The sequence below is a fragment of the Miniopterus natalensis genome, chromosome 11 (genome assembly GCF_054644295.1).
Source record: "Miniopterus natalensis isolate mMinNat1 chromosome 11, mMinNat1.hap1, whole genome shotgun sequence".
Taxonomy (NCBI): domain Eukaryota; kingdom Metazoa; phylum Chordata; class Mammalia; order Chiroptera; family Miniopteridae; genus Miniopterus; species Miniopterus natalensis.
The window spans coordinates 69,653,953-69,669,271 of record NC_142091.1 but is presented as its reverse complement, the minus strand read 5'-3'; the positions used below and the strand labels follow the sequence as shown (position 1 = coordinate 69,669,271).

Here is a 15,319-nt window from a genome sequence, read left to right as displayed (position 1 = left end):
TACAGGGCATAAGCTTTATGTTTTTAATTTTGGTCCTCGGGGAGCTCTATACTATACAAAACTTACCCACATAAATGTGTGCACTTGTCTAATTTGTGAATAAGAGGCTCCAATATCTCAATATCTGTAAGACTGTGCTTGGATATGCTGACATTCTTACCCTAGTACTTTTGGGTGTCGGTAGCATAACACAAATGTTCACTGCTTTCTTTACTGTGATAATTCTCTTCTTGGACCCATTTCCAATTATTATTTTAAATAATCATTTAGCCCGGCCAGGCGTGGCTCAGGGGTTGAGCGTCGACCTAGGATCCAGGCGATCGGGGTTTGATTCCCGGTCAGGGCACATGCCTGGATTGTGGGCTTGATCAATGATTCTCTCACATTGATGTTTCTATCTCTCTCTCCCTCTCCTTTCCTCTCTCTAAAATCAATAAAGATATATCTAAAAAAAAAATTAAAATAAAATAAATAAATAAATAAATAATCATTTAACTTTAGAATTATTTTGGAGTTACAGAGAAAATTTTAAAACAGTGCAGATGTCCAATGTAACCTTAAGAGAGAGTCAGGGAGACTTGACCACAGATAAATGATAAGAGGGGAGTGGGCAATGTGACCTTGGAAGCAGAGACAGAGGTGATGTGACCTACAAACCATGGAATGCCAGCAGCCACCAGAAGGTGCACAGCTCTTCCAACTAATTGATTTTTGTCCAGGGAAACTGATTTTGGACTTCTGGAGGGAGGGAAGGGCAGGATCTGGGTGGAGACGGACAAAGGGAAGGAAAACAGGGGACATCTGTAATAATATCAACAATAAAAATAAAATATAATTTAAAATAATAACAACAGGTTTGTGGTAATTTGTTATCACAGCCATAGAAAACTAATAACATTCTTGCCTAATTTCCCCTACAGGGTACATTTGTATAGTTAAGAAACCAAGATTGGCACGATGCTATTTTCTAAACTTCAGATTTTATTCAGATTTCATTATTTCCCCACTAATATCATTTCCTTTTCTTGCATTTAATTGTTGTGTCTCCTTAATCGCTTCTGGTCTGTGACAAGCTCTCTGTCTTTCCCTGTTTTTGATGGTTTGACAGTGTTGAGATGACTAGTCAGGTATTTCACAGAATGTCCTTCAATTGTGATTTGCTGATATTTTCTCATGATGGGACTGGGGTTATAGTTCTCAGAGACTCACGTGAAGTGTGAGTCTCTCACCACATCGTATCAGCAAGATTTGTCTCTTTTTCCTCAATTATTTATTAACTCGGTCCTTTATTCATATTAGCATGTTCTCGTTTATTGTATGTTATAGGTAATGACCAATACTAGGTTATGTAGTTTTTGCTCACATTGTTCCACGTTGACCATTCATAGCTCTTTCAGTTTGGCCCTTTGTAGATCTTGCTGTCTCTACCCACATAATAATTAAAGACTCATATTATTTAATTTTGATAATGGTAACAAATATATTACCTGGAACGTACATGGGATTCAATACACTTAGATTATGTGAGTGGATTATATAAAAGTGATTCGGGCTGTGCCTTAAGAGTTGGAGGTAGGAAACATTCCTCAGGTGCGAGCAGATAAACATCTGTCACCGTAAAGCGGTAAGCTGTCCTGAAGGCGAGCAGAGTTGTAGAGACAGCTAGAGAAGAGTGAAAAGAGAAGGGGAATCGGTGCTGAATAATTTCCTTCTATCAGACACTGTATGAGAAGGTTTTTTATGATGCTTAAATGTAATCTTTGTAGCTCTGTGAATATACTGGAACTATATGAAGGGGCTTTTACAGGACAGAAAACAGATTCGAGGAGCAGCAGTCCTGTCCTCAAGGCCACAGCCGCCTAAGCTGCTAATCAACTCGACTTATCCACACATCTGAGGCTCAGCCACGCGGCCAGGCACATGAAGCGTGACTCAGAGCTGTACCACCTGAAAGATGAGGAAACTGGGTATTTTTGTTCTTTTTGCTTTTGGCATTTAAGGACGGCTGCTTCAGTTAAATTAAATGGCCCACACAGTTGCTAAGTATATTCTTGCAGTAAAAGAAGTCTTCAACCTAAAAGTTGCAGAATCTTTTTTTTTTTTCTGTTTCATAATAAGCATTGGCCTACCCAGGAGCGAGTGTCAAGGGGATGTGGGTAGAGCACCATCAGCACTGGCTACAGGATGGTAATTTGGGAGAGAAAAGAAAACCATCTGCCTGCAGACCTGAACTAAACTTTCAAACTGACTCATCAAAATTAAGGCAGAAGTTAATCTCCATCTCTCTGACACATGTGTCATATTTGTCTGTTCCCTGTAAACCCGGGGAAGAAAAAACATGGATATTATTTATCAATTTCTTAAATTTTCTAGTAGCCTAACATTTTGTTATAACGCCAAAAAGAATGGAAGGGAGGAAAACGTAATAATAAAAACACAGCAGGTAAAAAACAAAATTAATTTTTAGAAATATATTTTAAATACGAGAAATTACAATAGATGTAAATTAATTAAACAAAACCATTCTTGATTATGTAAAAGACACCTTAATTTTTTAAATGGAGGGGGAAAGAAAAGACAGCAAGACTGAAAATATATGATGCATGTGCCACTGCACACGTCAGATGATGTCCCTGTACACAGGGGAGTTGTTTCCTCCCTGTGTGGGTGGCATGAGGGCGGCTCCCTCACAGGGCCCTGTCCCCTGAGAGCTTGGCCCTGCACGATCTCTTGCTTTCAGTCCCGGGCTGGGAAGTGTCATCATGACTCTGCACGGCACTATTTTAAAAGGACCAGACCCTGAGCAGAGCTCACTTGGTCAGCTTACTGAAGCAAATGCTAATATTTTTAGTATACATCAGCTGCTCCCCAAACTGGGTATTGAAAGTGAGTCTGCAACCATGGACAGGGAAGACACCTTAAGACAAAAATGAAACCCTCACTTAGATCTTTTATACACCCACCCTCATTTGCTATTCACAAGTACAATTTTGCAAAATATGTAGACAAGATCATTTCATTATCTCTATATCACAAATCAGGAAACTGGGATCAACAGATAATTTTCTGAAAGCAGAAAAATCCAAGGTACATGCAATACGTAAACCCAGACTTCCTAGCTCCACGCGTTAACGATTTTTTTCTCCGTCTCTTCATGCTTCAGGGACCTTGGAAGCTTTTGATTAGCCCAGGGGAGAGAATTTCTCCTCTATTATTTATACATTCTCCTGGGGCTGAGTTTCTGACTTCAGACTCACAATTGAGGACTGGCTTTCCCTTCATTTCAAGAGCAAGGTAAGCCCCTATATTCAATATACACCTGTAGTGAGAAATGTAATTGAGGCAGAAGCAGTAAGGAAGCTACATCTTCTATGAGTTTCTGAGCTCATATCTGGCTGTTTGAACACTTCTTTCTGAAACACTGGCATAAATATAGGATTCAAATGCAAAACACTTAAACCAGCAGAGACTAGAGTAATATTAATGAATTTCCATGCTGCTTTCCTTTAGAGAGCAACAAAAACCTACAATAGATGATAACTCTGATTAAGTAGTTGGTACATGCTTCTATTTACTATGTGTTGACTTGTCACAGAAGTGACAGTTAACCAACCGGTAAAATAACACTTCTTTAGAGTTCAGAAGCATTACCATGAAGCTACCAAGATCCTTACTCTATTTTCACCATCATTTCCCCACAGTCTCACCCTTTTATTACTCGCTCATTTAGAAAATCTGACAGTGCAGTGATTAAATGCATAGGCATTGGGATCAGCTAGACATGGGTTTGCATCTTAACTATCTCATACAGGTGGAGAATTTTTAAAAGGTAGATAACCTCTCGAAACCTCCATTTTCTTAACTGTAAATTAGAGTGTGTGTGTGTGTACACAGTCTAATCCCTTCCTCCTCTGCTATTTATCATCTATGTGCCAATCATCACTTGGGTGTCATCTAGTGTCTATATATGTGTCTCTCCATTTATGAGACAAACTACATGTAATCAGTAATTTTAAATTGTTACGAACCTCAGGAGACCTATTGATATCAATTGATATATTGTGATATTTTTAATAATACTTTGCATTATTATGTGGGTGAAGTGTTGATAAATACATACAATTTAAAGCACAGACATGTGAAATAATGTGTTTAGGAGCCAGGAGGAAGATGGTAGAGAATAGTGGTTACCAAAGAATGAATGTCTTTCAAAAGGCTCCAACTAAAATATGAAGGATTTGTGCTTTCTCCTGAATAGATCTGCAGATTAGTATCCACACTCAGAGCACGAAGTTTCATTTCTCCACACCTCAATATCCGTGATGCAGCTAAGTGTTGATAGGAATGACAGTAAGAATGAGTGTAAGAAGGGAAATACTTCAACGCAAGCTAAATGTGGATCTCAAGAAAGAGATTAAGAAAAAGAGGACTTGAAGGTCCCGATGCTATCATTCGAAATGACAACAGAGTAAAAAATACAGGGGGCAGGGGAACAAAATATCTGAATGGGCGGTATGTAGGAAAAGGCAATTCAAAGGTTAGAGCTACCACACTTCAAAGCCCACCCACCTACATCTGTCACCTGACTTCCCTAAACCAACATAGGGACCATGGTTCCCTGCTAATAATAATATCACAGCCAGTACTCATCAGGATTGTGCTTAACAGTTGCGTAAACATCCACATTGTGCTGTTTTCATTCATCATTTCTTTCCTCTCTTACAATAATCCCTTGAGGTAGGTCTCAACACCACCTTCATTTTGCTGATGGATAAAATGAGTGAAATCAAGTGACAAGGAGGAAACTGGGAGATGTTCTCAATTAAATTACCATGGCCAGAGGTTGAGACTAATAACTGTTAGTCTGTTAATGGCTGCTGGCCAGTTGACAAACAACTGCTCACCTTCCTTCCATTGCCTGTTGGAATTTCAGATTAATTCCCAGGTGGCTATTTCTGTAGATTATCTTAACCAAGCACCATCTAGCTCCAGGAGCCTCTGCCTGTTGTTTACACAGGGATTTCGGGCTGCTGCCCACAACCAGTCCACAGGAGTGGACATTCTTTATGCAGAGCTGGGCCTATCCCAGAGCTGGCCCCGCCTCGCTTCCTCCCCCTTTGCCTCTAACCAATGCAAATTCTTTCAGACTATCTCTGCCCCTTTCCCCCTACTTGATGGATAAAAAAATCTCACAAAACTCTGGGACAGTGGACATGCTTCTGTCTTTTATACCTTGCCCATGCTACTGAGGGTTTAGACTCCATGGCCCAAGACCAGATTTGTTTTGTTTTGTTTTGTTTTGTTTTGTTTTGTTTTGTTTTGTTTTGTTTTGTTTTGTTTTGGCTAGTATTTTGGCTCAATAAATGTTTGCTTACCAAAAAGCCTTTCAGCCATTGAAGTTAAAGATTTATGTTTGTTTAACATAAGTTAAGACCAATGTCTTCCAGGTAATAAATGATATATAGGGCTGAGATATGAATACATTCACATGTTTTCTCAGAGCCAAAGCTTTTACACCCAATGCTACCTTCTCATCAGAATTGACTTTGTTGGTTGTACATGCCCCTAATGCTGCATTTAGCCCACCGCATCTACTATTTATTTATGTATTACTCAACTATGCTACTCTATGAATTAAGTTCAGTACAATAGAGACAATTAAATAAATTGAATAAAATTAAATTTAATTCAAATTCATTAATAGCATTTAGGTTGGGAACCACTCTGATTGAGTCTAAAGCTTGAACTCAATGAATCCTGTGTAATCTTGAATAAATTACTCAATTTCTTTGTTGCCAAGTTCCTAGATATATAAATGGGAAAAATAACTAATCAATCTGATGAACTGATGAGAGGATTAAATGAATATATGCATATAAAGCACCTGGCATGTGAGCACTAGAGTTTAGGTATAAGCTGTTAGAAAACTCAAAAGATCTGACTTAGAAGATGAATTCATTTCCAGGCATGTGAACTTAGACAACTCACTTTATTCATATACAAAATCAAGAAGTTGGGAAGGTGATCTGAAAAGACCCCTCCTCTTCAAAAGTCTATTTTTGCATAGATAACTTATTGCTAAATTGTATTGTCATGCCCATGCTTTAGAAATAAATAATATTAAAGAACAAATTATTTATCTAATAAAATAATGCTTCTACATTTCATTTCTATGCAACTATTTTTTGCTGATTGGTGTGTTCCTTTACTTCTCTTTGCTATATAGCATCTCATGAATTCGCAAATCACACCCACAGAGAATAATACAGAGCTGAGACAATTCATCCTCCTAGGACTAACCAGCGCCCCAGAACTGCAGGTCCCCCTCTTCATCATGTTCACCGTCTTCTACCTCAGCACTGTGGTGGGGAACCTGGGGATGGTGGTGCTGATCCTGCTGGACCCCCGCCTCCACACGCCCATGTACTTCTTCCTCAGTAACCTGGCCCTGGTGGACTTCGCTTACTCCTCAACAATCACGCCAAAGGTCATGGCTGGGTTTCTAACAGGAGATAAGGTCATCTCCTACAATGCCTGTGCTGCTCAGATGTTCTTTTTTATAGTCTTTGCCACTGTGGAAAGTTACCTCTTGGCCTCCATGGCCTATGACCGCTATGCAGCAGTGTGCAAGCCCCTGCACTACACCACCACCATGACACCCGGGGTGTGTGCCTGTATGACCACAGGCTGCTATATCCTTGGCTTCCTGAATGCTTCTATTAACGTTGGAGACACCTTCTGTCTCTCTTTTTGTATGTCCAATGTGATCCATCACTTTTTCTGCGATGTTCCCGCAGTCATGACTCTAACTTGCTCTGGAAAACATGTCAGTGAACTGATTCTCATTCTGATTTCAAGCTTTAATGTCTTTCTGGCACTTTTTGTTATCTTGATTTCCTACTTGTTGATATTTATTACCATTTCCAAGATGCACTCAAAAGGGGCATATCAGAAGGCTTTATCTACTTGTGCTTCTCACCTTGTGACAGTTTCCATATTTTATGGGACTGTCATCGTTATGTACTTACAGCCCAGCTCCAGCCATTCCCTGGACACAGACAGAATCGCATCTGTGTTCTATACTGTGGTCATCCCCATGCTGAACCCTCTGGTCTACAGCCTGAGGAACAAAGAGGTCAAGGGTGCCTTTAAGAAGGTTGTTGAGAAGGCAAAATTGTCTCTGTTTTATCGTAATGCATAGAATCTACAAAGTTATTTCACCCTTCTCAGATCTTCTCCGTGTAACAACTCAAATGTTAGGGACAATTCGGGATATTAGAATCAAAGTTTTGTCTAATGTTATTTATTTCTTTAGTTGAGGAATAGTCCCAATCATTGAAAATGCAGAAAAAAATATAATAATGATTTTAAGTGAAGTTTATTTAATGAAATATGTGTTTTTGTTGGCACATTTCATTCAGAGCTATATAATTATAACATTTGGAGAATTTCAAATGAGGAAGAACTATTCAATGTTAGGGTGGAAAGTTTATTGAGGCTACTAATTTCCTGCAAGAAGTTGGGGTCATTATCAAGTGAATATTGGTAATAGTCTCCCCTTGAAGCATATAGTGTTTTTTCAGCTTCTATCCATATAGTTTGGACTTTCTGGAGTTCTTTCAATGCTCATTAAAATTATTTTAAAATCAAAGCTTTATTTCTAGTGAAAAACCAAATTAAGCTAATGCTCATAACATTTTAATAAATTCATATGTCAGTCATTACTGAGTGATCTGGGAAGAAAAATACGTGCGTGTGAAAGTTTTCTAAGGTAAAGTCATATTAGAATAAAAGAGATGAAGAAGGTGAGGGAATAGCTAAAGAACATATATGTCTACCCCATGGACACCGACAATTGTTTGGTGAAGGCCAAAGGAAAGGGGGGTGGGGTTGGGTGGAGGTGATTAGATTGGGCGGGGGTGGGGGGGCACCTGCAATAATGTCAACATTAAATTTTTTAATAAAAAAAGAGAGATGGTTAAGTCACTTTTACCTTAATTCTTCACATAGTGTTTTAAAAATTGCACTTGAGTTAATAATAATTTCAATTTTTGAAATGGTTTAATGCCACTCACTCATCTATACTTTTATTAAGCTATACCATGTCTTATTACTTTCCTACCATTCATCCCACTTCATCCACCCTGGTTTCTAGCAATGCTGGACAGCGCCAACCTTGCCCTTGTCTCAGTTCCTATGTATTTGCTGTTTCCTCTGCATAAAATATACCCACACTCATTTCAGATTGCTGGTTAAATGTTACCTACTCGGGGAGGCTGTAGAGACCTGCCATGAACTATTTTATAAAGCAGTCACTCCCATACCATGGATTTTCTTTTTCCCTAAGCCTGCTCTGTTCTTCATAGTTATCATCAACATTCAACTCGAGGTTTTTTACTCATCTATTCCCCTCAATTTGAGTGGAAAGTCCCTTTGAGCATTAGCTTAATCTGGTTTTTCACTAGAAATAAAGCTTTGAGCTTTGATTTTAAAATAATTTTAATGAGCATTGAAAGAACTCCAGAAAGTCCAAACTATATGGATAGAAGCTGAAAAAACACTATATGCTTCAAGGGGAGACTATTACCAATATTCACTTGATAATGACCCCAACTCCTTGCAGGAAATTAGTAGCCTCAGTAAACTTTCCACCCTAACATTGAATAGTTCTTCCTCTTTTGAAATTCTCCAAACTGTTTCCCTGCCCACTTGCAGCCAACCAGTGACTGACAAAGGTACCTGAAGACCAGTTAGAACATCTCTCCCACTTCCAGAAAACATATCTTAATAAAATGCTTGCCAATCACACAGTGACTCAGTACTTATTCATGTTACTTAACAAGTTTACTCTCTTTTCTAACACATTGGAACTCCACTGAAAGGAAAGGGACTGAAGATGGTTGCTTTGTTGCAGGTTTACGAACAAACAATCGTTAAGTTTGTTTGGGACATGGCTTTGCATTTGATATGCTTCAGAAGTGATGATGAAGAGTAATGAGTAAGGGAAAAAAGTATTCAAGTGGTTGGAACAAGGGCTCAAGGAGAACAGTGGAAAACTGAGTTATTCCCAGAGGGGAAAAAATCAGGTTTCATAAAGAAATATCTCCCATCATCAGGTTTGATGGGTCTGGAATCAACACAAACATCCCTCCACTGGGACATGGATAAACAATCTGTAGTGTCCATGTAAGGAAATATCATCCAGCAATTAAAAATATTACACTAATGATATATTATGGGTTGAATTGTGTTCCCCAAAATTCATATGTTGAAGTCCTTGCCCCAGTAACTCAGAATGTGATATTGTTTGAAAATGGGGTCTCTACAGATCTAATTAGTTAGAATGAGGTCCTACTAGAGCAGAGTGGGTTGCTAGGTCAGTATGACTGGTGTCCATATAAAAAGAGGAAATTTGGAGAAAGACACACACAGGGAGAACAGCATGTGAGAGTGGGCAAAGAGATCAAGATGCAGCAGAAGTCAAGGAACAACTAAGATTGCCAGCAAACCACCCAGCAACCAAGAGAAAAACATGAAACTGATTCTCCCTTTAGAGCTGTTAGAAAGAAGCTGCAGAACCAACCCTGCCAGCATCTTGACCTCAGAAATGCTAAACAGCAAATTTCTGTTGTTTATGTCATACAGTTTGCGGTACTTTTTTATGGCAGCTCTAGGAAATTAATATAGGAAACAATATAGATGGATCTCAAATGCACCATGCTAACTGAAGGAAGCCAGAGCCAAAGGCTACATGTACTAGAATTCTATTTAAACGACATTCTTGCAAAGGCAAAACAATATGGACATGAAATAGGTTAGTGGTTGCCATAGGTATTGGGCAGGAAAAAAAGTTGACCACAGAGAAGTTCAGAGCTTTTTCTTAGATATTGAAACTCTTCCACATCGTGATTGCGTTTGTGGTTATGTGACCATACAAATGTGACCAAACTGTTGGAACTCTACACTAAAAACTGTGTATATTACTGTTTGTAAATTATACCTTATTTAGAAAGTAAAGAAAAAAGAAATAACAACAAGTAATACAAAAACATGTGTGTACTCTCAACATATCCCACAGTTCCTGCAGACAATTTGTTTCTTCCTTAGGAAAGTGGGATGAGAGCTATACATGCCTCATGGGGCACATCTCCAGACAGTTTTCTGTCTCTACAACTCCCTCTTGATTCCCATGAACTAGCCTCTAAAATCTCAATTATTTTAGTGTGACATCATTTTTGAAGAATCAGGCTGTGTTGTGTCCCTTTGGCTATCAGTTATTTATCTGAATGTTCATCGTCATTGTCAGCACATGCAGTACTTTCCTCCCACCCCCCAATCCTGACTTTAGGGCTGGGCATAAACTCCCAGCGATGGCGAGGGAAAACGCTCCCAGATGAAAACTGATTGATTGACTTTAAAGTGATAATCCCTCTCGGCAAAGTGTTTTATAGAAGTTCTCTCGTTTGCTATTTGCAGACACAATTCCTTGAATTATGTGGGAGAGGTCGTTTTATTCTTTATTTCACAGATAAGAAGAGGATAGGAGAGTCCTCCAAGGGTGCACAAAAAGTGAATGGTGGAGTCAGGACTCGAGCGCGCCAGCTCCTGGCTCCGTGTTGTGCTCTTCCTCTCATCTCTACCTGCACTAGAGACCTGAGAAAATTTGGGCCTAAGAACATCTCCAGCCTTATGGATTCATTATTCCATGATGAATGCCCGATTTGGGGCTCACTTTTCGGGACTGGTTGCTCTTTCCTTTCCAACAGCAAGGCAAGCTTCTACATTCCACGTACACTTTTAACGAGAAGTGCAATTTGTGCAAAACCAATGGGGCAGCTACACCTAGGATGAGGTATTTAAGCACAGAAATCGATTTTTTAATATTTTGCTAAAGCAGTGAGTTGAGGCTTGACATAAGTAGTAAAACTTCCATCAGTGGAGGGTTTAATGATATTTCTGAAACTATCATGCTGCTCTCTTAAAAGAAATTAGTAAAAAAAAAAAAAAAGAGTAATGACTCTCTGATTGAGTAGGTGTTAATTCCATGTTATTCATTGTCTGCTGCTTTCTCTTGGAAAGTTAGGAAAAAAGAGGAGCCTGAAATAACTTTCTCGAATCAGCAAGATTTATACTGTAACCTTTCCCCCGCAATCTCTCTCTGATTATTACCAGCACATCTATAAATGCTGACAGGGAGGTGGCTTTTGATTTGATCAGAGCTGGGTTTAAATCTTAAATGCTAAATTCTTCTCATACTAGCTGCTTGTTTTTCTCATACTGGCCGTTAATTGTAGAGCTTTACATCATCTCTCAAATCCTCAGTTCTCTCAGTGGTAAATGGGGAAAATACTATCTACCTTACATGTTATTGTGAGGATTAAATGAAAAAATCTGTATATATATGTGCATATAGGTCTTATTATTGATTGTAGAACTCAGTATATTTTACACGTGGTTGTGATTATCAAACACTGGCAAATGAAACAACTTCATGGGCTGAGCATGGAAAGTGAATTTGTGACAGGATTAAGGACAACAGTAAAACAATGATTCACAGATGAGAGATGCCATTCTAACAGCTTCAAAGTCAAATAAAAAGATAAATAGCACTGTTCTTACACAAGAACAGATTCAAATGAAGATTTTTATAACATGTAACTGGCCAGCAAAATAGTTCTGCAGCTGACAAACTGGGAAATGTGACCCCACCGATCTTTGTGATTCGGCTACGGGATAACAGTAATGAGAGAAGGAACTAGTTTAAGAAAGGAGACTCCCCGCAACCCAAGCTAACGCACGAATTTTAAGGAAGAAATTAAGGGGAAATTGGCCTCCATGAGATGGTTGGAGCGGCCATTCATGAAGACGGAGGGAGCAGGCTGAGAAACACTGGAGACGCGGAAAATCTCAGGGGGCCAAGCGTGTGAGACAAGCCAACTGAAGAGGCCGTCAGGACCACAAAACCCACCTACCCCCCCCCCCCCCGAGCCTTGTGCTGCCCCACACACCTCCTCAAACAGAGGGAGAGGTTATCACTCGGCCCGCACTGAATCCTAATCCTGACCCTAATATTGTACCTACCGCTAATCACGGTGCTAAATACTCAACACCTTAGGCACTGTTTTTATAGGTTATCTCATTAATTCTTACAATAACACCTAGAATTAGGTCTCATTACTATTTTCGTTTTGGAGATGAGGAAAACCAGGCTGAAAGGGGTTAGATTAGGACCAATGACTTTTAGGTAGTAAGCAGTAGGGTTGACATGCACTTCATCCCAGAAGCCAAGCCCCATCCCCGATTCTACCCCTTCCCCTCGGAACGGCATCTGTTGGTCGTACAAGCTCCTGCTGCTTCAGTTATCCTACCACGCGCACTATGTGTTCATCTTTCAGTTACTTCACTGCAAAACCCAGACACTGATTTTGGAATACTGTATAGACGGAATAATAATAAATGGAATTAAATTTAATTTGATTTAAATTCAGTTAATTCCCAAGACCAGTAGACTTGGGAATCTCTCTGCCTGGGTACAAAGTTTGGCTTTGGCAGTAATACTTTTGTAAATTTAAATACATTACTCAACCTCTGTGCTTCACAAGTTAAATGGGATAATAATTAATCAACCCCATAGGGTTATTGAGAATAATAAATTAATATACATGCAAAGTGTATAGAGCAGATCCTGGTACATGAGCAACATAGATCTAAGCTTTGACTGGGTTCAGAAAAACTTGATTGAGAGATATATTCATTCACAACATTTCATATTAATCAAGACATTGCATTTTCTACATCTCAGCTTACAAATTTATAAAATTTAAAAGTTGAAAGCCCTCCATGAAATGTTTTCAGCTTCAACAGTGTGTAAACTGTATCAATAATCTGTGCTTAAGTTTTTATTGTCTAGTTCATACTTTACATCTAGAGATTCTTGAAGTACAAATGGTTACTATAATCAATATATAGAATATTATATGAATTGCACTTCAATATCTTATTCGTTTAGCACTTTTCCTTTATTGCCCACTGCTACAGGGCCTCTTGTGGTTCCCAAACAGCACCCATGAGAACAGGACAGAAGTGACACACTTCACCCTCCTCGGGCTGACCAACGCCCCAGACCTGCAGGTCCCTCTCTTTATCATGTTCACTCTCATTTATCTCATCAATGTGGTGGGAAGCCTGGGGATGATCCTGTTGATTTTTTGGACTCTGGCCTCCACACTCCCATGTACTTTTTCCTTAGTAACCTCTCTTTGGTCAACTTTTGTTACTGTACAGCTGTCACTCCCAAGGTCATAGCTGGATTCCTCATAGGAGACAAGGTCATCTCTACAATGCATGTGCTGCTCAGATGTTCTTTTTTGTAGTCTTGGCCACTGTGAAAATTTACTCTTGTCCTCAATGGCCTATGATTGCTACACAGCAGTGTGCAAATCCCTACATTACACCACCACCATGACGACAAGTGCGTGTACACATCTTTTCATAGGTTCGAATGTCTGTGGTTTCCTAAATGCCTCCATCCACATTAGGGACACATTCAGCCTCTCTTTCTGTATGTCAAACCTGGACCATCACTTTTTCTGCTATGTTCCAGCAGTTATGGCTCTTTCTTGTTCTGACAGACATATTAGTGAGCTGATTCTTGTTGTCGTGGCAAGCTTCAACATCCTTTTTGCTCTCCTGGTTATCTTGATTTCCTACCTGTTCATATTTGTCACCATCCTGAAGATGCACTCAGCTGATAGACATCAGAAGGCTCTGTCCACCTGCGCCTCTCACCTCACTACAGTCTCCATCTTCTATGAGACTGTCATCTTCATGTACACCCAGCCCAGCTCCAGCCATTCCACAGACACAGACAAAATCACACCTGTGTTCTATGCTGTGGTCATCCCCATGCTGAACTCCCTGGTTTATAGCTTGAGAAATAAGGAGGTCAAAAATGCATTCAAGAAGGTTGTTGAGAAGGCAAAACTGTCTCTAGGCTTCACCTTTTAAAGTTGTAAGATCCACGATGACCTAATTTCATTCCTGTCATATCTTCTCCATGCAACAACTCACATTTTACATCCTACGCCTCATTTAAATTACATGGTGATATCCTTTCCTTTTTAAAAGTCTGTCACCTAAGAAAACGTACTATGTCCAGATAGGTAATATCTGAATGAGGTTGACCAAGAGGGGCCTTAAGAATTTTTAGGTAATTTTGCCATAAACATTACTAATTATATTTTATCTGCTTATGTGTTCACATTTTCTCTACACCATGCTCTCACACAAACCCATGAATGGAAGTACACGTAAGGATCCCATGTGTACACATACATACAAGAGTGAAAATTTGTTAAAGGAGTTGGATGAAGTATGGTTTGTTTTTAATTAAAAAGTTAAAACAAATAACTGTGGTATTAGAATATAAACTTGTGTTTAACATTTTTTATTTATCTTGTTTATAAATCTATCCCAAGAGTCCAAAATGAAAAGAACCATGACCTGGATTTTTTAATAAAGGTATAGGCTTTTTGTTGGCATATTTTATTTAGAGCTATATAAGTATGGCATCTTAAAGGAGTTAATATTTCTGTCTTCAGTAAGTCATTTGGTAGAAAAAGTATGGTCACGTGGCAATTTTCAAAAGTAGGACGACCAGAAAAGGAAATCATTTGGTAATAAAGGAATTTCTCAATTTTTCTGTGTATGGCTACCACTCAAACTGTATTAAAAAAATAAAGCACCAAATAATGATAGTCCCTCCCCCCCAGAAGAAATACTATGAAAAGGCTAATGCCACTCATTCATGGATGCTTCAGTATTAGCTGAGCTCTGTCATGTGTCACCCTTCTCCTCCCCCTTCACTCCACCTCAGTCACACTGAGTTCCTTGCTTTTCCTGGACAACTCCAAGCATGCTCCTGCCTCAGGGTCTTTGCACTCGCTGTTGCCAATGCTCAGAAAGCTCGCTCACTTCCTTCAGGTCTTGGCTCAGACGTTACCACTCCATAGCCCTCCACCCCTAGATGGACACTGCTCCCTCCTTGCTCTCCTTGCTTTAGTCTTCATAGTCTTGATCAGGAGTCAACTATTAAGCTATTATTTTTACTATTATTAATTTACTTGTTTCTTTTACCTGTTCAGTTATCTCGCTACCAAGAACATCCTACACTAGGGGAACGACTTTCTTCTTTACTAACATCTTACTCCCCGCTACAAAAATGATGACCTGGTTTATACTAATTTCTCAGCAAACGTCATTAAATGAATAAATCAAGCAATTAATTGAGCCTTGAGTCTAGCAGTCAATATACTTGAAC

General features: G+C 39.2%; 1 protein-coding gene and 1 pseudogene across 1 annotated transcript; both read left to right on the top strand.

Annotated features, from left to right (window-relative positions):
- The first annotated feature begins 6,232 nt into the window (after positions 1-6,232).
- On the top strand, positions 6,233-7,201 carry LOC107527604 (olfactory receptor 5B17-like). Its single transcript, XM_016200382.2, has one exon. The coding sequence runs from the start codon at positions 6,233-6,235 to the stop codon at positions 7,199-7,201; it is 969 nt and encodes a 322-aa protein (XP_016055868.2).
- A 5,064-nt stretch (positions 7,202-12,265) lies between these two features.
- On the top strand, positions 12,266-14,007 carry LOC107527605 (olfactory receptor 5B3-like; annotated as a pseudogene).
- Positions 14,008-15,319: the final 1,312 nt, after the last annotated feature.

Excerpts from the sequence above, each read along its gene's own strand:
- LOC107527604 (XM_016200382.2), top strand. The coding sequence starts at position 6,233 with ATGAATTCGCAAATCACACCCACAGAGAATAATACAGAGCTGAGACAA.